This window comes from Epinephelus fuscoguttatus, linkage group LG3 (assembly GCF_011397635.1).
Source record: "Epinephelus fuscoguttatus linkage group LG3, E.fuscoguttatus.final_Chr_v1".
Taxonomy (NCBI): Eukaryota; Metazoa; Chordata; class Actinopteri; order Perciformes; family Serranidae; genus Epinephelus; species Epinephelus fuscoguttatus.
The window spans coordinates 2,029,125-2,053,095 of record NC_064754.1 but is presented as its reverse complement, the minus strand read 5'-3'; the positions used below and the strand labels follow the sequence as shown (position 1 = coordinate 2,053,095).

At 41.9% G+C, this 23,971-nt stretch overlaps 1 protein-coding gene across 3 annotated transcripts in view; it reads right to left on the bottom strand.

The window, feature by feature from the left end:
* The window catches only part of LOC125886156 (NACHT, LRR and PYD domains-containing protein 12-like), a 91,815-nt gene that overhangs the window by 20,977 nt on the left and 46,867 nt on the right, over nt 1–23,971 (bottom strand). For 2 of the 3 annotated variants that reach the window (XM_049572161.1, XM_049572159.1), the window contains 6 exons: nt 22,326–22,379; nt 14,710–14,829; nt 14,508–14,561; nt 11,632–13,384; nt 11,355–11,528; nt 3,002–3,175 (listed from right to left, as the gene is read on the bottom strand). In XM_049572161.1, the coding sequence (XP_049428118.1) occupies nt 3,002–3,175; nt 11,355–11,528; nt 11,632–13,384; nt 14,508–14,561; nt 14,710–14,829; nt 22,326–22,379 (2,329 nt within the window). The remainder of the gene's footprint in view (nt 1–3,001; nt 3,176–11,354; nt 11,529–11,631; nt 13,385–14,507; nt 14,562–14,709; nt 14,830–22,325; nt 22,380–23,971) is intronic. The other variant, XM_049572160.1, reaches the window with a different exon arrangement.

Sequence of the window (23,971 nt, the reverse complement as noted above, 5' to 3'; positions counted from 1 at the left end):
GCCTCATGTTCTAATGTTGATGATTTGTTGAACTCTGTTACTTCAAGTGTTTTGAATGTTCTGGACACCATTGCCCCTGTGAAGGTTAAAATGGTTAAAAATAAGCAGAAGGCGCCATGGAGGAATGGCGACTCGGTCAGGGCACAGAAAAGGGAGTGCCGGAGGGCCGAGCGGAAATGGCGCAAGTCGAAGCTTCATGTTCATTATGAAATTTATAAAGAAAAGTTGTACGTGTTCAACCAGATCTTACGTAGAACAAGGGAGAGGTACTTTTCTGAAATTATTGGAAACTGCAGTAACAACTCGCGTGTCTTATTCTCAACAGTGAACAGATTAACAAACCCTCCAGCTCAACTGCTGTTGGAACTGATCTCCACATCTAAGTGTAATGAGTTTGCAGTATTCTTTTGCGACAAGGTTCAGACCATTAAAAATGCCATCAATTCCACAACACCAGTAACAACTCTGCAGCCACCTACACACTTAGAGCTGACTCATTTTGCACCCGTAACTGACAAAACTGTCCAAGAGATCATCACCGGTCTGAGTTCGTCTACGTGCTGCCTCGATGTGTTACCCACTAGATTTCTAAAGTCTGTGCTGAGCAGTTTGTTACCACCACTCGCTCACATAGTTAACATGTCACTACAATCTGGAACATTCCCAAAGGCCTTGAAAACTGCGGTCATAAAGCCTCTCCTAAAGAAGAGCAGTCTTGATGCCACAGTACTGAACAACTACCGCCCATTTCAAATCTGCCGTTTTTAGGCAAAGTCCTTGAGAAAGTTGTTTACCAACAGCTTACTGACTTTCTCCTAAAGAACAACTCCTTTGATGTTTTCCAGTCAGGTTTTAGACCCCATCACAGCGCTGAGACCGCTCTTATTAAGGTGACAAATGACATCCGCCTGAACACTGACGCAGGCAAAGTCTCAGTTTTAGTCCTGCTAGATCTGAGTGCTGCTTTTGACACTGTCGATCATGAGATCCTTTCACAGAGACTAGAGGACTGGGTGGGCATCTCTGGCACTGCCCTAAATTGGTTGAAGTCCAATCTAGAAGACAGGAAGTACTTTGTTGAAATTGGTAACTGTGTCTCAGACCACATGGCCTTGACCTGTGGGGTGCCCCAAGGGTCAATCCTGGGACCCCTTCTGTTCAATCTCTACATGCTGCCTTGAGGCCAGTTAATACAAAGTAATAATGTGTCCTACCACAATTATGCAGACGATACTCAGATCTATGTCTCACTGACAGCAGGTGAATATGAACCAGTGGATTCACTCTGTCACTGCATCCAACAGGTCAGTGTGTGGATGCAAAACAACTTTCTCCAGCTAAATTCAGACAAGACTGAAGTCATCGTATTTGGTCCACAGAAACAAAGAGAAAGTGTCAGCAGTCACCTCAGTCTCTCTCTAAAACCTACAAATCAGGTTAGAAATCTCGTAATAATGGACTCAGACTTGAACTTTAACAGCCACATCAAATCAATAACATCAGCAGCTTTTACCATCTAAAAACATAGCCAAAATCAAAGGTATAGTGTCTAAACCTGACTTGAGAGACTTATCCATGCATTTGTCTCTAGTAGGTTAGACTACTGTAACGGCCTGCTCACTGGCCTCTCCAAACGGGCTGTAAGACAGCTGCAGTACATCCAGAATGCTGCTGCTCGGGTCCTGACCAGAACCAGGAAGTACGAGCACATTAGTCCTGTGCTCAGATCTCTACACTGGCCTCCTGTGGCTCAGAGAATAGACTTTAAAGCAGCTCTGCTTGTGTACAAGTCTCTCCACGGCCTAGCACCAAAGTACATCTCTGACATGTTAGTGCCATATGAACCATCTCGGACTCTGAGGACCTCAGGGACTGGCCTCCTGCTGGTGCCCAGAGTCAGGACTAAACATGGGGAATCAGGATTCCAGTTTTATGCAGCTAAAATCTGGAACAGTCTTTCTGAAGATGTAAGACAGGCCTCTACTCTGACAATGTTCAAATCTAGGCTCAAAACAGCTCTATTTCACTGTGCATATGACTGAAAGGATCTTATCTGCACTCTTCTCTTTTAAAGTTCATTTTATAATGATTATTTATGTTTTTATTTTGTATTGTGATTTTAATGCATTTTCTTGTTCTGTAAAGCACTTTGAATTACTTTGTGTATGAATTGTGCTCTACAAATAAACTTGCCTTGCCTAGAATTTGAATCTTGGATTCCACTTCTCGAAATCTCCCCCTGATTCTCTTGCTTTCTGACTTGTATAGCTCATAATTTGGCCTCCAATAAATGCCTTAAAGGCTTCCCATCTGATTATGGCAGTGGTCTGGGCTGTGTTTATTTCAACATATGTGTCTATTTGATTTCCTAGAAAGTGGAGACATTTAAAGTCTTGCATCCATTTTTGGATTGATTTTGAAATCACTGAATCCCAAGATGGCTGTGCCCCAGTTACTGCATGCAACAGTTTTTTCCTACTGCCCCTGAAGTGAACTGGTTTAAAGAGATATTTAATAGCTTTTAATTATTCTGACAGCTGTCTTTTATTACTGATCTTATGGAATAAATCTTTTAATCTCACTTGTGTTTTTTAACTCTGCTCACTGCTGATTTCATAAGAACCTGTGGAGCCTCACATGGAGTCCTTGGGCTCCTTTAACAGCAGGTGGCGCTGTGGGTGCCTTTATTTTTGAACATCTTTCATGTTTCATATTTGAGTTGAATCCAAGCTATTGATTTTTATTGGGCCGGCCACATCTTCACAGGAGAAGTTGTAATGATGACAGAAACTCTACATGAATGAACACTTAGAAATCTGTTCTATGTCAGTCCAACTACATTACAGTGTGTGATGAGTCATTGATTTATTTCAGAATAATCTAAACAGAGGACTTTTAGTGTGAAAATGGCCTCAAATACCTGAAAACTGTCTCTGCACACCTGAATGTGTGACAGCATTTGCTTTTTCACTTTTATTTAAATAATGACCACAATACTCACCTCAGTGTCTCCAGTCCACAACGTGGCTCTGCCAAGAACTCACAAAGCTTTGTGACATCACCGTCTATGAGGTCATTTCCTGTCAGATCCAGGACTCTCAGGTGGGCGGGGTTTGACTTCAGACTGGAACCCAGTGCAGCACAGCCTCTCTCTGTAAACTGACAGTCAGCCAGTCTGTTGGGGAAAAACAGTTTGAACTTATAGGTGGTAACATGCAGTGGCAGCTCCAGACCCTGACCTCTGACCCTTTTAAACATATGGGCAGTGTTTTTTTTTTTTTGAACAATGTTTTTTATTGATTTTCAATAGATACATACAAAACACATCAACACATACCACACTAATTGCACAATGAGATGCAAACTGACCTCACTGCATACACACACACAAAAACAAACAAACAAAAAAAAATAAAATAAAATAAAAAAAACTGTCACACTCAACAGCTTTGCAAATAAGTATTCACTGTTGTCTGAGAAAGTCCATTAAAGGTGCCCACACCTCTTCAAATTCTTGCGCTTTACCTCTAGTTACATAGGTTAGCTTTTCTAATGTAACACACATTACCATCTCTCTGATCCAGGACTGTTTAGAAGATACTTCAGTCTCTCTCCATGATAGGGCAACCATCCTCCTGGCCTGCAGGAGGCCAAAGTTTATGAGAGTCTTACACTTAGAGTTAAAAGAAAAGTTATCTGGATATATCCCTAAAATACAAAGTTTTGCTAAGCAGGGTACCTGGATACCTATGATTTTACTTAGAGTGCGGACAACCATTTTCCAAAAAGCTACCAACTTAGGACATTCCCAAACACAATGAATTAAAGTACCCCTCTCAGTCAAACACTTCACACATGTATCTGGAATGACAGGGGACCATTTATGAAGTTTCTCAGGGGTTATGTATGTCCTCATTAGCCACTTATGTTGCAGTAGTTTCATTCGAGTATTAATGGTTTGTGTTTGAGCTTGTAAACAAGCTGTCGCCCACTCAGCTTCTTCAATATTTTCGTTAATATCTAAACTCCATGCCCTCCTTCTATCATGACTAGATTCCTTGTCGTGCGAGACAAGTGCTGTATATAGTATAGAAATTTGTCGTTTCCCATGCATGTGTTTTAACACAATACCCTCAAGGCAGGACAGCGGCGGCTCATGTGTAGCCTGGCGGCGTTTTGATGAGATGAAGTGCTTCAACTGTAAGTATTTAAAAAAGTGTTTTTTTGGAATTGAATATTTCAAACAAAGGTCATTAAATGTTAGTAAAGTGCCCTGAACATATAAGTCTCCAATTTCTTGCACCCCCCTGCTGGCCCAAACCTGAAAACCACCATCTGCCCTGCCAGGAGTGAACTGCGCATTATCCCAAATAGGTGAAAATTGAGAGATGGGGGGTGTATCACCAATATGTCTGTGAGCTTTAAACCATATACCAATGGAGTTTTTAAGGAAGGGAATAGTTGTTTTTTTCTTTAAGGTTTTAAAATCTGCTGAATATAAATATAGGCTTAATGGCAGCTTAGATATTGATGCCTGTTCAATATAAACCCATGCTGGAGGAGATTGTGTGACAAAATAAAACATAGTGCTGCGCAGCTGAGCGGCCCAGTAATACCACTGTAAATTGGGCATCTGTAATCCACCCCTATCATATGGCAGATACAATAATCTGAGTCTGAGTCTAGATTTTCTGTTGTTCCAGATAAACCCACAAAATACACTATTAATTTCTTTAAAAAAGGATTTTGGCAGTGGTATTGGGAGTGACTGAAACAGATATAAAAATTTCAGCAAGATAGTCATCTTAATTAAGTTGATCCGGCCAATCATTGATATTGGCATTGTTGTCCAATTTTCAAGCGAGTCTCGTACCTCTTTCATCAATGGGTCATAGTTTGCTTTAACAACTGTATTAATTTGGGGGGTAATCTTAATTCCAAGATAGGTGAAGCCCTCCTTCGCATTAAAAAAAGGTGTACTTATAACTGGATTAATTCTTTCGTCTTTGTTCAAGAAAAGTATAGAGGATTTTGCATCATTAATACTATACCCAGAAAACTGACCAAATTTGTTAATTAAATGTAATAATGTCTGGACACTGTTTGATAAGTTTGACAAAAAAAGAATCACATCATCCGCATACAACGATATCCTGTGTTCATGGTCGATTGTTATACCTGACAAATTGGCTTCAGCTCTAATGGACATGGCTAAAGGCTCAATGGCCAAAATGAACAATAATGGGGAGAGAGGACAACCCTGACGGGTTGACCTCTCTAACGTTATCAGACTTGATAAATTGTTGTTCGTCATTACACGTGCTGTAGGGTTGGTGTACAATAATTCTATCCATTTCAGAAATTTTCCCCCAAGTCCATATCTTGGTAGCAAATTGAACAAATAAGGCCACTTGATTCTATCAAACGCTTGCCTAGCATCTAGAGATAACAGCGCTGTATCCCTGGCATTATTTTAAGAGTGGATTATGTTGAGGACCCTTCTAATGTTGTGAAATCCTTGACGCCGCCAGGTCGTTCACTTTGGAAAGAGCGCAACGCACGCTGGCAAGACCAAGACCGGATCAGAGCAGAGCTGTAATCATCCGTTTCCTGCGTTTTCAAGACCGCGAGGTTGTCTTCAACACATCCAAACAACGCTCACTCACTCACGATGGTCACAAGATCTTCTTTGCTCAAGATTTATCAGCGGGAACCATGAAGGCACGGAGCCCATTCAATGCAGTGAGGAAAAAGTTCATCGAAGCTTGAACTTTTCGGGGATTCACCCTACGCCCTTGCAAGATGAGGGCTCTGCACAACGGAAAAATAGTGCTTTTCTCCACACCAGAAGAAGCTGAGAACTTCCTCCTAAACCCCTAATCTTTTAAATGGCCGAGGAGTATAGGTAACCACAGCAGGACTGATATGGACAATAATATAGGTGCACTGTGGTTTAATATAGGTTTTCTTATGTTGTATTTATATGTTTTGCATTTTCTAATTTATTTTGATTATATGCAAAGTTGCTACTACCGTATTTGGTGGACACTTTATTTTTTTTGCACCTATTATAGACCTATACACTTGTTTATTTGACACAGGACACAGGCTGCTGAGGCAGTTAAATCAAGAAGCGTTAATAATACTATGCTTCATATATATAATTCTGGGACGATAAATATTTGAATGTTCAGATCGGGATGCAGAGTTGGGGGGGGGACCACACGGGCTGTCTGAGAGATGTGCCTACAGTTAAACCACTCCTCATTAGTGTGGATTGGTATTTGCCCTTACGTCGTTTAGTTTAAGTAAGGGAAGGGGGGCGGGATTTCAAAGGTTAAGTGTTTTTATATATCTGGTTTAGTTCTTACTACTTTCGTTTATTTTATTTATTTATTTTTTGTCGCACCCAACACAGTCATCTGTCTCATGGCACTTAAAGCAACATGGAAAGTTCAAAACTGTTTGATTTAAGATTTACAAGCTGGAATGTCAGGGGACTCAATAAGTTAACTAAATTGAAACAGGTAATGAACAGACTTAAAAACCTACATTCTAAAATAATTTTTCTTCTGGAAATTCATATTACAGTCACTGAAATTAAACAAGTACAACGTAGGTGGCCTGGTCAAGTTATACATGCCACATACAACAATTACGCTCGGGGGGTACTAATTCTTATCCACAAAACAATTCCTTTTCAACTTACTAATATTATTTGGGACCCCCAAGGAAGGTTTGTAATCGCTCAGGGTGGGATTCTTTCTCTTGCATTGAATCTGGTCAGCATATATGGTCCTAATGAGGACAACCCAAAATTTTTTGAAGATTTCTTCTTAACCTTGTCCTCATTGTATGGCTTAAATATTATCGGTGGGGATTTCAACTGCACTTTGAACCCGGTGATAGACCGTTCTACAAAATCTGACCCCCATAAAAAACAATCTAGAAAAACAATTTTACAACATATCACAGACTTGAACTTAGCAGAAATCTGGAGAAAACTTAACCCAGATAAATTAGAATACTCATGTTACTCAGAAATACATAAGTCCAGGTCTCGTATTGATTATTTTTTAGTATCACAAGAACTGTTATCCAAAATTAAGAATTGTTGGTATGACTGTATAGTCATTAGTGATCATTCCCCCATTTCTATGTCTGTACATATAGAGAGGCTTCAACAGTCTCCCCCTAACTGGCATCTGCAAGTGAGGTGGCTTCAAAACCTGGAATTTGTTAAATATGTAGAAGATAAGATTGACGTCTACTTTCAGGTCAATACTAATCAAACTAACGCATGCATTAGATGGGAAGCCTTCAAGGCATATATTAGAGGGGAAATTATTAGTTTCACAAGCACTAAAAACAAGAAACAAAAAGCAGAAATTAATAGATTAGAGAAGCAAATAAAATCTTTGGAAATAGATATAAATGACAAAGATGACCCTTTAAGAACGGAATACAATAAATTAACATCTGATAAAGCAGGAAAAAGTTTACTGTGGTTGAACCAGGCCTTTTATGATCAGGGAGAAAAGGCTGGCAAATTGTTAGCATGGAGAATTAAAAAAATACAATCTGAAAGAGCCATTAATGGGATAACTACACAATCAGGAGAGATGTCAAACGACCCTCAAGATATTAATAACGCATTTAAGGAATTTTATCAATCATTGTACAGGTCAGAATGTTCCTCCAATTCCGCCAATAGAGATACCTTTCTTAATCATCTTCAGTTTAAAAAGCTCACAGAGGAGGTTAAAGAGGACCTGGATAGTGATATAACGATGGAAGAGCTACTGCGGGCCATTAAAAGTATCAACTCAGGCAAAGCTCCAGGCCCTGACGGCCTGCCAATAGAGTTCTATAAAACCTTCCAGAAGCAGTTGTTGACCCCACTTTTGTATATGTTTAATGAGTCATTTAATAATGGTATCTTACCACCAACTTTAAGACTTGCTACAATAATCCTTATTTTAGATCGCTATGTACCAAAGAGGGAATATATGGATCTAGCCTTTTAGCAAGAACTTTACACAATATTTTTGTGTCAACTCCCATAAGACTAACAGGCCTGTATGAAGAGCAGTTAGTCGGTGTTTTCCCAGGTTTTAAAATAAGGATTATTGTAGCAAGTACCAAATCCACACTAATGAGGAGTGGTTTAACGGTAGGCACATCTCTCAGACAGCCCGTGTGGTCCCCCCCCCAACTCTGCATCCCGATCTGAACATTCAAACATTTATCGTCCCAGAATTATATATATGAAGCATAGTATTATTAACGCTTCTTGATTTAACTGCCTCAGCAGCCTGTGTCCTGTGTCAAATAAACAAGTGTATAGGTCTATAATAGGTGCAAAAAAAAATAAAGTGTCCACCAAATACGGTAGTAGCAACTTTGCATATAATCAAAATAAATTAGAAAATGCAAAACATATAAATACAACATAAGAAAACCTATATTAAACCACAGTGCACCTATATTATTGTCCATATCAGTCCTGCTGTGGTTACCTACACTCCTCGGCCATTTAAAAGATTAGGGGTTTAGGAGGAAGTTCTCAGCTTCTTCTGGTGTGGAGAAAAGCACTATTTTTCCGTTGTGCAGAGCCCTCTTCTTGCAAGGGCGTAGGGTGAATCCCCGAAAAGTTCCAGCTTCGATGAACTTTTTCCTCACTGCATTGAATGGGCTCCGTGCCTTCATGGTTCCTGCTGATAAATCTTGAGCAAAGAAGATCTTGTGACCATCGTGAGTGAGTGAGCGTTGTTTGGATGTGTTGAAGACAACCTCGCGGTCTTGAAAACGCAGGAAACGGATGATTACAGCTCTGCTCTGATCCGGTCTTGGTCTTGCCAGCGTGCGCTGCGCTCTTTCCAAAGTGAACGACCTGGCGGCGTCAATCCCCAGCCAGATCGGCAACATGTGCTGGATGTAATCAGTCATGGACTGGGTCTTTTCAGCGTTTTCGGGGAGCCCTACCAGTCTTAAGTTCTTTCTCCGACCACGGTTTTCTAGGTCCTCCGTCTTAGACTCTAAATAAGCAATACGTTTAGCGGCGTCAGCCAGCTCCATTTTCACACTCTCCAGGCTATCTTCAGTGTCCCCTATGCGGCCTTCGGCCTCCGTGAGCCACCTAGCATTAGCAGTGATATCTTGTTGAAGGGCCGCAAAACTCTTTTGCACAGCATCAACCGAGCCATTCATCTCAGCTATGCATCTCTCCACGTTGTCGAGTTTTGCCCCAAAACCATCCAGGGTACTTATCTTGGTGTTAATCGCGATGACAGTTGTACGGAGTGACTGCAGCTCACTTAGCACCGTAGCTAATTCAGTCTGTGGGCTGGCCTCATCATTAGCATCCTCGGCTACCGCAGTAGTCGTAGTTGTAGTTTTAGGTCTTAGAGAACCACGGGAACTGGAGCTATTCTCACAGTCTTTAAGCATCGTTTGTTTAGACATCTTGTAAAACTACTAAGAAGCGTTAATGACTGGGACTTTATAAACTTTTAGCAAAGTTGTGAGGAGCACCCACTCTAAGCTGCCATCTTGGTCCGCGGCTCCACAGCGCCCCCCATAGGCAGTGTTGAGTGTAGCGTCAGAGTACTCAGATTACTTTTTCATTGTAGCATCTAACGTAACGCATTAGTTTTGCACTTTAATTTGTCAGTTATTTTGTTACATTTTCAAATAAGCAGTGTGTTGCTTTTGTATTTCCATGTTTCTTTTGTTGCCATTAACTGCATGTTTGTTGAAACATGATGTGCTGTAGACGATACAAGCTGTTGTACTGTTTTCACAGAGGCTAACGTAGGCTGTGCCTCTGTGCCTCCGCCCAGCTCACTGTCACTCCTGTTATTAGTCTGCAGAGTCACAGGTTATGGGCCGCGGACTCGGATATGCAACAGTGGTAGAATTATAATAATTAATACGAATAATAATTAGTATAATGTTTGGTATCAAAAGGTACATTAGAGGGACAAAACAATCAACAGATTAGAATTTGATGATCGAAGGTCAAAGGTCACTGTGACCTTACAAAGCACATTTTTGGCCATAACTCAAGAGCTCATACGACATTATGACAAAGTTTCACACAAATGTCTGACAGGATAAAATAATGAAGAGATGACATTTAATTAGGGCTGAAACGATTCCTCGAGTAACTTGAATAATTCAATTTCTAAAAAGCCTCGAGGCAAGCTTTAAATCCAGTACAACTATACAGCGCACTGTGTGTCGCATGGATGGTTGTTTCTGTTACACAAGTGCTATATTACATTGCTGTTGACAGTCTACACAGCTGTAACGTGAATGTAGCACCGTTTGCAAAACGATGAAGGAAGAGGGACAAGAAAAGGGCGAGAGACAAAAACAGAAGAAACGCCGAGCGGACCCGACACAACAGGGTGACGTCAACATCAAATTCAATATCACCGCAATGCTCAGCGTGAGGGTGGGCGAGTTCAACGTTTTGAAAACACCCCCATTTTCACAGGTATCTTAGCCTGTCCCCCCGCCGCAGGAAATAACGGATTAATCCTGGAAAGCTGTTGATGTAGCACTTTTCTCTTTATGAGAGTAACACAGCAATTATTCGACCAATGAGAATTTGGTCGGACGAGAGCATAGCGACCAAATAATTGACCAGTCGACCAGGAGACTACAGCCCTAAATTTTTTTTATTGTACTCTCAAGTCGCAGAGTCGTACTTTGGACAGCTTTGTGCAGAGGGCTCCACCATGTTCAACTGAGCAAGCAGTTGAGTTCACAGACAGCAGATGCATCATCTGATCTGTCACAGCTGTTTAAAGTGCAGACAAATGTTTTTGCAATTAAAGCAATAAAAATATTGAATTTTCAAAAAAGCAAACTAATGTGTTGCTCATTTCTCTCATTTCTGAGACTTTTTATTGTTTTCTCTTTTACATATGACTTTTGCCCTGAAATGAAGCCAAAGTCATTTAATGAAAACAGGCAGTATTTCTGATCCAATTACTCCATTAATCACTGAATAATCGATAGAATACTTGATTACTAAGAGAATCGATAGCTGCAGCCCTACATTTAATATCCAAAAGGTCAAAGGTCAGCTTCACTCTGACATCATGATATTTTCTGACCATTATTCACCTTGAAACTGTGCTGATCTTGTTTTGGCAAAAGATTAGTTTAAATCTTTGAAGACTGTAAATGTGCGTGATCACCATGTGATATGAGACATTTAAAGGTAAACTCTCGTCTATGTTTGCTGTGATATGAAGGAAAACAGAATCACTCTCAGTGTAAGTGTCCATCACTCAGTATTACTTGTCACCTCACACACTAACTGTGCATCTGGATGTTCTCACCTGAGTCTCTGGAGTTTGCAGTTGGGACTCTTTAGACCGTCAGAGAGCAGCGTCACTCCAGAGTCCTGCAGTTTATTTCTGCTCAGGTCTAACTCCTCCAGACTAGAAGACTTCAGGCTGAGAGCTGATGAAATGTTCTTGCAACATCTGTCAGTGAGGTTACAGCCACTTAACCTGAAGTGAAAAACAAAATGACTGTTAACATTTTACAGACACTCTCTGTCCTTCTACTCTTAAAGCTTCAGAGCTGTTGGGTTTCTTGAGGTCAGATACTTACAAAGCTGTCTTTGATGCTTTGAGCACTGGCAGCAGCCTCCCCAGAGCTTCCTCCGATCCGTAGTATTTCTTCAGGTCAAAGACATCCAGGTCTTCACCAGAAGCGAGCAGGTGAAAGGCCAGAGCTGACCAATGTTCAGGTAACAAGTTACCAACATCTCCTGAGTTCTGGTACTTTTGGACTTGCTCTACCAGAGACCGGTCACCCAACTCATTTAAACAGTGGAACAGATTGATGCTCTTGTCGACGTTGGAAAGTTCCTTGATCTTCTCGTGAATGTAGGTGATCGTCTCCTGGTTGCTCTGTGGACGTCTCTCTTTGAATCCAAATGCTTTCTGAAGAAGCTCCTGATTTTTATCCTGTGACAGACCGAGCAGGAAGCGCAGGAACAAGTCCCATTTTCCATGATCGTTGGCCAAAGCTAAATCCACTGCCCTCTTGTGGAGGAGGATGATGGGAAGTCCTCTCTTCAACATCTCTGTCACACTTCGCTTCCCAGGAAGCAGATTTTCTCTGCTGTTCAAGAAGGTCTCTAATACATACAGCGCTGCCAGAAACTCATGAACAGTTAAATGTATGAAGGAGTAAATCTCTTCTTTGTGAAGACCACATTCTTTTCTTATGATCTGTGTGCAAAGACCTGAATAAACTGCAGCTTGTTCCTGATCAATGTCACAACTCTTCAAGTCCTTTTCACAGAAGATGATGTTGTCCTTCTGTAGCTGTTCAAATGCCAGCTTTCCTAATTTCATGATCACATCTCTGTTTGTTTCACCTTCCTGATAAACCTTCAGCTTTGTCTGGGTGATCAGGAAGTGTGTGTACATTTCAGTCACAGTCTTGGGCAGCTCACTTTGTTTTGTTTCTGTGAGGAGTTTCTGGAGAGTTGTGGCTGAAATCCAACAGAAGACTGGGATGTGGCACATGATGTACAGACTTCTCAGTGGCTTTGACTGAAGATGATCGAGGATCTTCTGAGCCATAGTCTTGTCACTGACTGTCTTCTGAAAGTACTCCTCCTTCTGCTCATCATCAAAGCCTCGTACCTCCGTCACCCTGTTGATGAACTTGGTAGGAATCTTAGTGGCTGCAGCTGGTCTACTTGTGATCCAGACTGAGGCCTTGTGCAGCAGTTGCCCTGTGATTAAGTTGGTTAGCAGGACGTCTAGTGTTGTGGTCTCTGTATCATCGCGCCACGTCCCATTCTCCTCGAAGTCCAGAGGTAACTTGCTTTCGTCCAGGCCGTCGAATATGAACAAAACTCTTGAACTGTTGTAGACTGACGTTGACAAATCCTTCACTTCTTCAAAATAGTTACCTATCAGCGTCATAAGACTCCAATGCTCATCTGTTATTAGATTCAATTCTCTGAATGAGATTGGAAATATGAAGTCAATAGTTTGGTTGGCTTTTCCTGTTGCCCAGTCATGAGTGAATTTCTGCACAGCCACAGTTTTTCCAATGCCAGCGATTCCCTTCGTCAGAATTCTCTGTGGAGGGTCTTCTTCGTTTGATAAAGGTTGAAAAATGTCATTGAGCAGGATTTTCTTCTCCTCACTCGGACTCCTTTTACATTCTAATTCAACCACTTCATGTTCACTGTTAACCTCCCCACTGCCTCCCTTTGTGATGTAAAGCTCTGTATAGATTCTGTTTAAAGGAGTTGATCCATCTTCCTCTTTTCCCTGAGACAGATTCTTTGTTGTATTTTCAAGGAAAGATTTTAGATCATCTTTGCACCTTTGGATGTTTCCTGAAACATTAATAAAGTCATCGTTACATTATTTTCTTGTAGTCTCCCAAGTTAGTAAATATGGTATTTATATGTGCTAGGGTTTTAGACAAACTCAAACAGAAAAAAAACACAAGAACTGAGTCTGAGCCAGCCGGGGGCCAGACTTAAATGTGCCTTTTGTTTTTTCTAAGATCCAGTTTACTTGGACAGATATGAGGTCTGAATAAGTACAGGCAATATTTGTGAATGAACCCAACAGGACTCAAAAATGATGGATAAATAAATTAATAAATTGGTAACACTTTCTATGAAGACCACATCTATAATGAATCAGAGGGGCATTCATAGTGAATTATAATGTGTTTATAATGCTCTATGACCACACTCCTGAACACACATAATGATTACTGATGCACTTAATCAACAATCTTAAAACATTGTTGGTGCCAAGTGTGATGCATTTTCAAGTATTTAAAATAATCTATGCTGCATCATAAGAGATTAATGTCTATCATACACTAGAATACTCTGAAAATACTTTTAAAAGAATAAAGTCTGACACCCTCTTACATCTACAGTCAGTGTGTCATGAGTCAGACAGTTTTTAGTCACAGCATAAGATTTTGCAAAAACTTGGGATCTTACAGAGTCACTATTTTCATGATTGTTAGTTTCAAAAGGAAAAATAAGGACAGAAATTGTTGCAGCCCTCGAAATCTCCAGGGAGTATGCTATGTGCTATAGCTAGCTAGCTAACCACAGTCCACATTTCAAACAAGGCTGCTTAAGCTAACGTTTGAAAGTTTGATCTAAAGATGTCCAGCTTCACTCATATAAGTGGTTACATGATGAGATTTTTGAAGCTAGTAATCTTTAGTTGAAACATATGGTGAGCTCGTAGGCTGATAGCAAACATTCCAGTAGCTAACGAGAAAGGAAAATGTCATGTTAACTAAAAGACGGACAGATGACCGGGCGTAGAAAAAAAATGTGATGGTCACTGAGTGCTGGATGGTAATGTCACATTTTTAGCTTCCAAATCTCCACAACACCTTCATTAAAACTCTCTCATCATGTTTTAATACCAGAAGTTATGTGTACTTTTTGTCCTTTTGTTTGTGAAAAATCTGTTGACACAAACCTTTGTTTTTGGGAGAAACAGCATCCGGCTCCTCTGGCCTGTCAGGAGACGTGCCTGAAACACAAACGTGCAACATGTCTTGAGAAATACAAAACGTAAAGGCATTTCTTGGTTTTATTTTAATCATGCACATAGATAAACAAACAGACCAACAAATAAATATGGCATTTATCTGATTTATAAATTCAGGGGAAACTTTTACCGCGTGTATTGCCGACAATGATGTTCACATTCCCTCCTACATGCACACCGCTTAACTTAGGATTGATGATGACACCTCCTTGCTGAGCGGTCGAGCTTTCTGCTCCCCTCTGAGTTTGAGCTGATTGAGAACAGACAAAATAATCATGAACCAGGAACCATAACTCATCAACACCTAAAATATGCATGAGGGGTTCAGAGAGTTTGATTTAACAAAGACCTGAAAGATCAAGAACAAATAAAGCTTAGTAAAAAAAAAAAAAAGAAATGAGACATGAGACAGACACACATTGACCAGACAACATTTGTTGGACTTTTCTTGACCTACAGAACTAAGAAGGTAAAAAAGTTTGTTAATAAAAATGAAAATTATAATGGGACCAAAGTAGAAACACTGACTCTGCATCTTTGCTGCCAGATTTATTTGCACATCACACAGTGGAGGTGTTTGCATATTCCCATGACCATGGAAGTTGTGTTGTAAGGGGGCAACGGCTCCTGGTAGTGTCACCACAGGCCCAGAATGGGGGCTTGGGGCCCTCTGTGGGAGACATGCCTCGGAGCAGCGGTGGTTGCCCGGTGGCTGGGCCCACACTCATGGATCCCAGTCAGGTTCACCCTGAATGGACAACATGTGGTGCCTTGTGGACCCACCGCTCACAACACTGGATGTTAGGGTCGGGTGCATTGCCACCTGGGCAGTGGACGACGGCATGGGCCTAATCATGGGGAAGGAGATGGTTCGGGAGATGGATCCAAAACTCTGGATAGGGGCTGAACTCACAGGTGAAAAGTACCAGGCAGGCCTGGGGACACTTGCTGAGCGTAGTCATGTTGGAGATGGTTCTCCATTGAGGATACAGGGCTTGAAGGCTCAGGGGAGACCATGTCCATCTCTCTGGCAGACATCACATTAGTAAAGCTAATAGAACTAGATGTTTCAATCCCTTTGGTAAGTAGGTAACTCTTGAAGGTAGCAGTCGGTGTGGAGTGATGAAAGGGATGGTATGTATGTCATTGCGTTGGCCTGTTGATTGAAGCCTGACGCGTTTCCAAAGGGCTCAGCCATGTACCCAGCGTCCCAGGTACACCCCCCTCCATGCCATACCCTCCATGTCCCCCAATGGACTCTGCATGGCAGGGGTGTCCTTCTCCCTGAGCCAGGTGTACGTGTGGACGCATATCATCTGTCTTTATCTTGGTGCCCAGTTGTTGTCGTTCCGTTTGATCCAGAGCCAATTGCTGCTTTTTTCGGCAGCACTTGACACGGTCTTAAAAGCCTGTTGGAGGGAGCGGCCCATCACCCCCTTTTTCCTCAACAGACTGGTGGTAAATGTTGCAACGAATCTCCTGCATCCCACCTCTACTGGGAAGATGATGGTCTTCCAGCCATTCTGGGATGCTTCAGCTGCCAGGTCAGAATATTTGTTTTTCTTCCTCTCGTAAGCCTCTTCAACCCCATCTTCCCATGGTACTGTCAGCTCCACGACATAAGCCATCTTTGCTGTTGAAGACCACAGGAACATGTCTGGCCGGAGGGTTGTAGCCACTATTTCTGGGTGAAACACAAGCTTTTCATCAATGTCCACTTCCAATTTCCAATCTCGAGCAGACTGCAGGATGCTTGCATCCTTTGGTGTTGTTTGGTGCTCTTGAGGTTGGCCTGCTGGGATGAAATATAGGAAGTGGACCATTCCTGCTGATGTTTGTGGAAGGTTATTTGTGGTGGTTCGCCTCTGTTCCAGTGTTGATGCCAGCTCTCTGAGTACTTGGTTATGCTGCCAAGTATAGCGCCCTTGGGTGAGACTTGTAGTGCACCCTGACAGAATGTGCTTAAGGGATGCAGGTGCTTGACACAGGGAACAGGCAGGATTTTCTCCGTACCACAGTTTCAGATTTTCGGGAGAAGGTAGCAGGTCCTATGTGGCTCTGATGATAAAACTCAGCCATGCTCCCTCCATCTGCCAGATGTCACGCCAGCTGAGCTTTTTCTTCTCCAGGCTCTCCCAGTTGGTCCATCTCCCCTGCCTTGCCATTGAGACGGCTTTGGCATGTCGCTCTGCCTCCTCCTGCCTCCTGATTTCCTCAACCACAAGCCGTCTCTTCTGCACTGATGTTGCTTTGTGCCACAGAGGAGCTTTTGGGATGAGCTCCAGACCTGCTCTCCCATGCTGGACTTGGCCAACCACACCTCTGAAGTGAAGAGAAGACTTTGCACTCTGAACAGCTTCTGATGGAGTCCACTTCCTTCCCGTCCCCACCTGGGGGGCGCTGTTCGAATGACTGTGTCCTCCGATTCAGAGAGGGTCATGACCAGCCTTGCTTTGGTGCATTTGAATTCCTCCACGAGACCTGCAATTGGTAATTCCAATTTTCCATTCCCGTACAGTCCCATGGAACTTAGGCAACGTGGAACTCCAAGCCACTGTTTCAGCTGTGTGCTTACACCCGTTCCAACTTTTCCACTTGGTGATGGGGATCTCGTACACAGTGAAAGGCCACAAGAGTCTTGGGAGTATGCCAAACTGAAAGCACCACAACTTGAGTTTTCCTGGCAACAAGGTCTTATTGATGCGATCCATGTAGGTGATGGTATCCTTTTTTAGTTGTTAAACTGCTCGGTGTCTTTGAGCTTTGCGCAGAAGTAGTCAAAAAGCTTCAATATTAATTATTGTTATTGATTATTGAACCCTTGGTGCTATCTAGTGAACCAGCCTGTGTTTCCACCACTTTTGAGCAGAACCATTGTAATCAAGGGTGTGTCATCAACAGAGGGTGATGCACAATGATGCAGTAAACAGTAATAGCAAGATGGTAGATTGCATTAATTATCTGAGCTTTTGCTCTGCTACATTTGTTTTTATTCAAAAACCAATCATGGACCAACTATGAATGATGTGAAGACACAGAGGGCTAGTGTGTGCAAGATGCTTTCCATCCTGTAGAATATGACATGCCTACTGATGTTATCACAGTTCACACTTCAGGTTCAGAGGTGCTCAAACTAAAGGGTGTCACATTGCACAGCCTCCCTGGGAAATGTTTTGCTGGGGTGCTGGTAAGAAAACTCTGGCCTATTGTCAAACCTCAGACTCAACAGGGGCAACGTAGATTACTTTCTGGTCATGGTGGACCAATATTATGGGGTACGCATATCTTTGCCTGGTGCAGCAGCACTTTTTAAGCTTTTGGCCTTCAAGAGAAAATAAAATAGCAAAGTAGTGCTTAGTCCTGCTTCATGCTACTTTGTTGAAAAAAAAAATATAAATCTAATAGAACTGCAACCTGATCTCACAGAAATACGTGAAATGACCACGACCTCTTAACACCGCATTCTGTGGTACCACGGAAACAATGCCAATGTAAAGTCAATTAGGATCCTTTGTCGTGGTGGACACACGAATTCCCTGGTTCAAGTGTCCTTGATATTAAAACAGCAAATATATTCCTCTGTCATAATTTCCCCTCAATAATAATAATAATAATAACAACAACATGATAGTTCGGCTGTACTAGATATTTGATGTATTCAGTAGATTTACTTTTTTACGACACTATTTGACAACTCTACAACCGGAAGATCTACCGTCCCAAAAATGCAGTTTCTAGAGTACTAGCTAAAGTATCTGAAATTAGCCGACATCCTCACTTTTTCTTAACATAGTTCATCTAGATGCAGTGTCATTACTAGTTCGGCTTTACTAGATATTAGATATATTCAATAGATCTATCTTTTTACAAAATATAGATACATATACAGAATATATATATACATATATATATATACAGAACTACAACTATGTTGCTGATATGTATCAAGCTGCATGGCGTGGTCCCAGGGAATTGTAGTTTTTAAAAAATATAAGTGTTTTTCCCAGATTTGGAAGTTGTAAACACTGAATTGAGAGTACACTGTGGACTTTAAGGGGATGGTAAACACACTTGTGTAATCAGATTTTAAATATCTAATTTCTAAATGGGTGAAAATTAATTGTATCCATATTTTACCCATATCTGACAGCAGCCCCAGTTGTTGACTACACTCACATGATAGCTGAGGTCAAGAGCTCTGTATAACACTTGTCTCGGGTATGGTAAGAACCATATAGCAGCACCACAAACAGAAGGACAGTTTATAATAGGCAGAGTGGGAGAGTCTCTGGTGTCCGCTCGACACACACAAACAGCACCCAGTTCAGTAATGTGCAGTGGTGTGAGGCTGGAGATTTTATTCTGGAGGGAGGTAATGATCCACAGGTGAGGAGCACCTTGATGAGGTGGGTGTGGCGGACCGGCAGGAGTGGGAGATGTGTGGACAGGTGGCAGGTTGGCAGGTAGGTGTGGTTAGTGGAAATTTACTGGGTGAACTGGGAGAGTGGCATGTATGGCAGGTAAAATGTGCCCACTGTGACAATACTACCCAATAGCTTTTGAGAAACACAGTATAACTAGCTGCATGGCTCGCACTCAGTCGGTGACTGGCCCGACACATGAAAAGGGTCCCACACTGGAACTGGTGTTGTCTTACGATTTACATGTAGGTATCAGTGAAATCTGTGACACATGTATGTCTGATCATCTGCATGTTTTATTAACTGCTACAGTCCCTTGTCCTCAGATTGCATCTTGTGTTCCTGCACACTGCCTGCATGTTAATAACTCTCTTTAATTGCATCGCAGTTTTCTACTGTTTTAAAAGACTCTATGTTTTACACTGTAAATGGCTGTTGTGATCTCAGTGCTGAGGAACTTGTCACCCTTGGAACTCCACTCTGATATCTTGGACTCCGTTGCCCCATTCGGAATAAACGCTTTAAACCTCATTGCCAGCCCTGGCTTAATCAAACTACTTGCACTCTCAGATGTGCATAGCTGAGAGAAAGTGGAAGTAAAATAAGGAAAAACAAATAAAATGTCATTGAGCTGTTAAAGCTGCCAAAACAAAGTTTATATTGTATCTTGTTTCCAATAACAGTCATAGACCTCGGGTTCTTTTTAATGTTTCTAACTCTTTAATAAATCCTTGTGATACAGATCATATTATTCAAACGCCCACACTTTGTGATAACTTTTTGAAAAATGTTATCAATGAGATTTTCTGCTCGAAAGGTCTTTCCACTTCCTTTGCCCCAGAGCTTTTTGTTTGGCTTTTGTGCCCAGCTGTCTTCAGTCAGTTTGAGTTAGTGTTGTCCACCGTATTATTAGCAGTAGAGCATCATCTGCAGCCTCCAAACTGCCCCCTAGATAGCCTACGATTCTGCCTCAACCACTAAAAGAAGCGTTTAATACTATTGGTTCAGGTATTCTTGAGTTGATAAATGCCTCTCTTACCTCAAGGTGTGTTCCAGCTGGTTTTAAACATGCTGTAGTCCAGCCTCTTATCAAAAGAAAAACCTAGACCCCTCTGTTCTCTCTGACATCAGGCCTATGGTGGCATGCACAAGTTTGGGCATCCGGGTCAACATTCTGTTTACTGTGAGTAGTTAAGTAAGTAGAAGATGAACTGATCTCCAAAAGCCATTGTTTTAAAGATGATGTATTTCTCCAATATTTTAATCAAGATTAATTTTTAATTTCAATCCTTGACAGTTCCAAAATAACAACAAAGGAAAAGGGACTGAAGCAAAAGTTTGGGAACCCTGCAGGGTCAGTGCTCAGTAGCGCCCCCTTTGGCAGGTATCACAGCTTCTAAACTTGTTTTGTATCCAGCTCTGAGTCTTCCAGTTCTTGTTTGGAAGATTTTGATCCTTTCTTCCTGCAAAAGGCTTCTAGCTCTGTGAGATTCTTGGGCCGTCTTCATGCTCTGCTCTTTGAGCTCTATCCACAGATGTTTAATGATGTTTAGGTCGGGGGACTGTGAGGGGCGTGGCCAAACCTTCAGCTTGCTCCTCTTGAGGTGGATTTGGAGCTGTGATACGGATCATTGTCCTGTTGTAGAAGCCATCCTCTCTTCATCTTCAGCTTTTTTACAGATGCTGTGATGTCTGGAATTTAAGTGAATCCATTCTTCCCTCTACCTGTGAAATGTTCCCCGTGCCACTGGCTGCAACACAAGCCCAAAGCATCATCCATCCACCCCCGTGTTTAACAGTTGGACAGGTGTCCCTTTGCTCACTGTGTCCAAAAACTTCACCAGTCCACAGGTCTTGTTTCCAAAAAGCATCAGGCTTGTTTAAATGTTCCTTTGCAAACTTGTGACTAGAGATCAACCGATTTATCGTCCGGCCGATATATCGGGCCGATATTTGTTTTTTTAATCATCATCAGCATCAGCCAATACCCGGGAGCATTCAGACCATTTTTTTTATTTTTTCCCCCGGGGCCTGATTTACAGACAGGCATATCCGCAGGCAGCCCAGTGTTGCTGGAGAACACGTGCAACGCATGCTTTCCCCTCCCCTGCTCGGTGCCATGGTTACAGCCTACTCTCTTTCTCTCTCTTGCAAGTCAAGTGGTGCTCACTGCAGAGCCAATGGGCGGGCAAGTCCAATGGGCGTAGCTGGACCAGGTCCACCAGGTCCAGCTCCGCCTTCAAGTTCAGTCCCACGACTTCAAGCAGCAGCGGCAGACTCGCGAAACTACAGTAAGTATCCCAACCTAAAGTGAACTAAGATGTGTGTAAAATGTTTTCATAGACCTATCTTGCGATGTCGACATGAGCATTAATGTTATTTATTTTTGAGTCTGTGAAATATTTATCGTGCATTAGGTGCGGTAAGTTACCAGTGTTGGGATGCTAATGTAGCTAACATATGAATGAATGAATGAATGAATAGCTACCATAGCTAATATGGTTTTTACTTCCCCATCCCCCACCAAACATTGCGCTTGAATAACGCTACACAGACTTTTTAGCAAGTGTATTTGTATTATGAAAACTCAACATAGCTTTTTTTGACATGTTTAAATGGTGTGTGCTTGTGTGTGTTTAACCTACACAGATGCATCAGACGATACTGGCGAGAGGGCAGGATACCCTTTATTCCTCCTCTTTATTCAGCTTTATTCATTTTAGATTTTGTCATCATCAAGTGCGCTCTGCTTTCCTCCGCTTTCTGTATGTGGCACCTGAGGGCTTGGAGGTCTTTTCATGATGACAAATTATGACCTCTTGTTGTCTGTCAGTCACAACCTACCTACCTGAGATGCGCACAGATAACTCGTCCCACCCCCCTCGCCCACAGTGACGTGTCTGAGCACGGTGCAGGACGGGTTCAGGGCCAGGTCAAATAATGACAAACAACAGGGGGGTTGTTGTTGTTTACTTTTTCTTCATTTGTTCATTTTTTTTTCAAGACAGAGTATGAGGAAAGGGCGCCAGTCGGGGCTGCAAATTATTACTAGTATTTATTTATTTTATTTTATTTATTGTATTTTATTTTATTCTGTTTGAGGGCTTGCAGCTGCGCCCCTGCCAGCATGTGGTGCCCTAGGCCACCGCCTATATGGCCTATGCCAAGAGCCGGCCCTGGCCCTTCATTCAGAAGGCAAACCATCTCCACGACGCCTTCATTATTATTCACTCTATTTTGTTTTAATAACAGAAGGTCAACTTTTTTCAAATTTGGCTGTTAAAATCAGTTAAACATGTTGAATGTTTGAAAAACGGGACAATACCTTTGGTTTCGGGAGGAACAGCATCACTGGTGTCTGTCCTGTCGGGTAGCTGGACTGAAACATAAACGTGCAGCATCTTTAGAGGAGGCCAAAATATTCATAAACATTTTGGAGGTTACATTTTAAGCAAGTACATAATTAAATACAAATAAGGTTTGATTTATGAACTCAGGGGAAACCTTTACCGATTGTGTTGATCGTAATATCCCCTTCTGAATGGATATTGTGTAAGTGTGGTGCGCTGACGACACTTTTTCCATTGCAATGAGATAACTGCATGTTGCCATTAACACACAACAGACTACACACCCAGAGGCAGCCTTTATTGTTGGGGGTGACTCCAACCACTCAGACTGTCATCCTCAAACTCCACCAACATGTCTCTTGCCCCACTAGAGCACACAAGACCTTGGACCATGTTTACAACAACCTGGCTAAGCCATCCTCTGCATCTGGATACTGGACTTCCTGACCAACAGACCCCAGTATGTTACAGGTTATACAACCATACTTCCACCACCCTCACCCTGAACACCGGCATCCCACAGGGCTGTGTACTGAGTCCTCTCCTCTACTACCTCTTGACCTGATACTGCTCGACTGATGACTTTCACATCCTTGTATTTATTATATTCATCCGTAGCTTGGGGTTATATGGGGGCAGGGGAGTTGAGGGTCAGACATTTATCAACACCCATAATCTTCCTTGTTTTCCCAGCCTAATGTTGGCAGGTATGGAAGAGTCAGAACTGTTTTTTGTCTCTGTTGGGTTAATAATAGTGATGTCAGTTAGATTTGGGAGGGTCAGGGATATGGAATATTAAATCATCTATATTTTCTCAATACATCTTAGACTTTCTTACCCTCAGGTGTGCATAAACTACTGTACAGGTTAGCAGCAACAGAAAGATGCTAAACTGCATTTTGTTCTCACTCGTTGTAGTCGGTGCAATCATAATAAAACTGAATCTAATTTAAAGAACCTAAAAATTGTTAATATGTTAAATGGTTCAGAGTTTAAGACCAAAAGGTGACATCACCTCAGTAGAAACAAAGTTCAGTTCCTGACTCTGCATATCTGCTGCCAAATTCATTTGCACATCACTCCTAAACAATTTGAGGGATCACACTCCGTGAATAAGAATTAAGTCATCAGATGTTTCCTTTTGTATTTTTTTGTGCCATCTGCTTACTAAGCTTTGTTTAAATATGTAATTTAACCCTTAAAGATCAAGAACAAAAGCTAGTTTTAGCTGTGGGCGGCTGTCATGTTAGAGAACATCGAAGGTTTTGTACGGGTCATTAGGTGGCAAAGCAACACTTTGAGTGAGTCAGCCTCTAGTGTGACATAACATACGTGTCAGCAAATCTTTATAAACAATAACAATGACATCACATGTCAATAACAATCATTTAGCGTCCCTGTTATATGGCGGCTGATCTCGTCCTCTGCTCAGAGGATAAGGAGCTCCTGGACCTCATTGTTTTCTCTTTTTGTGGACATTTTCAGCTGCCGTTCTTCTTCTGTGAGTTAGCTGCTAACTGCCAACAGCTACGTTTAAAGGCTAGCTCTCCAACCTAAACAAAGGTAAGTGGACAAAACGCTTAACTCCTATCTCTTTTCTTTCTGCTCTCACGTCGACTCC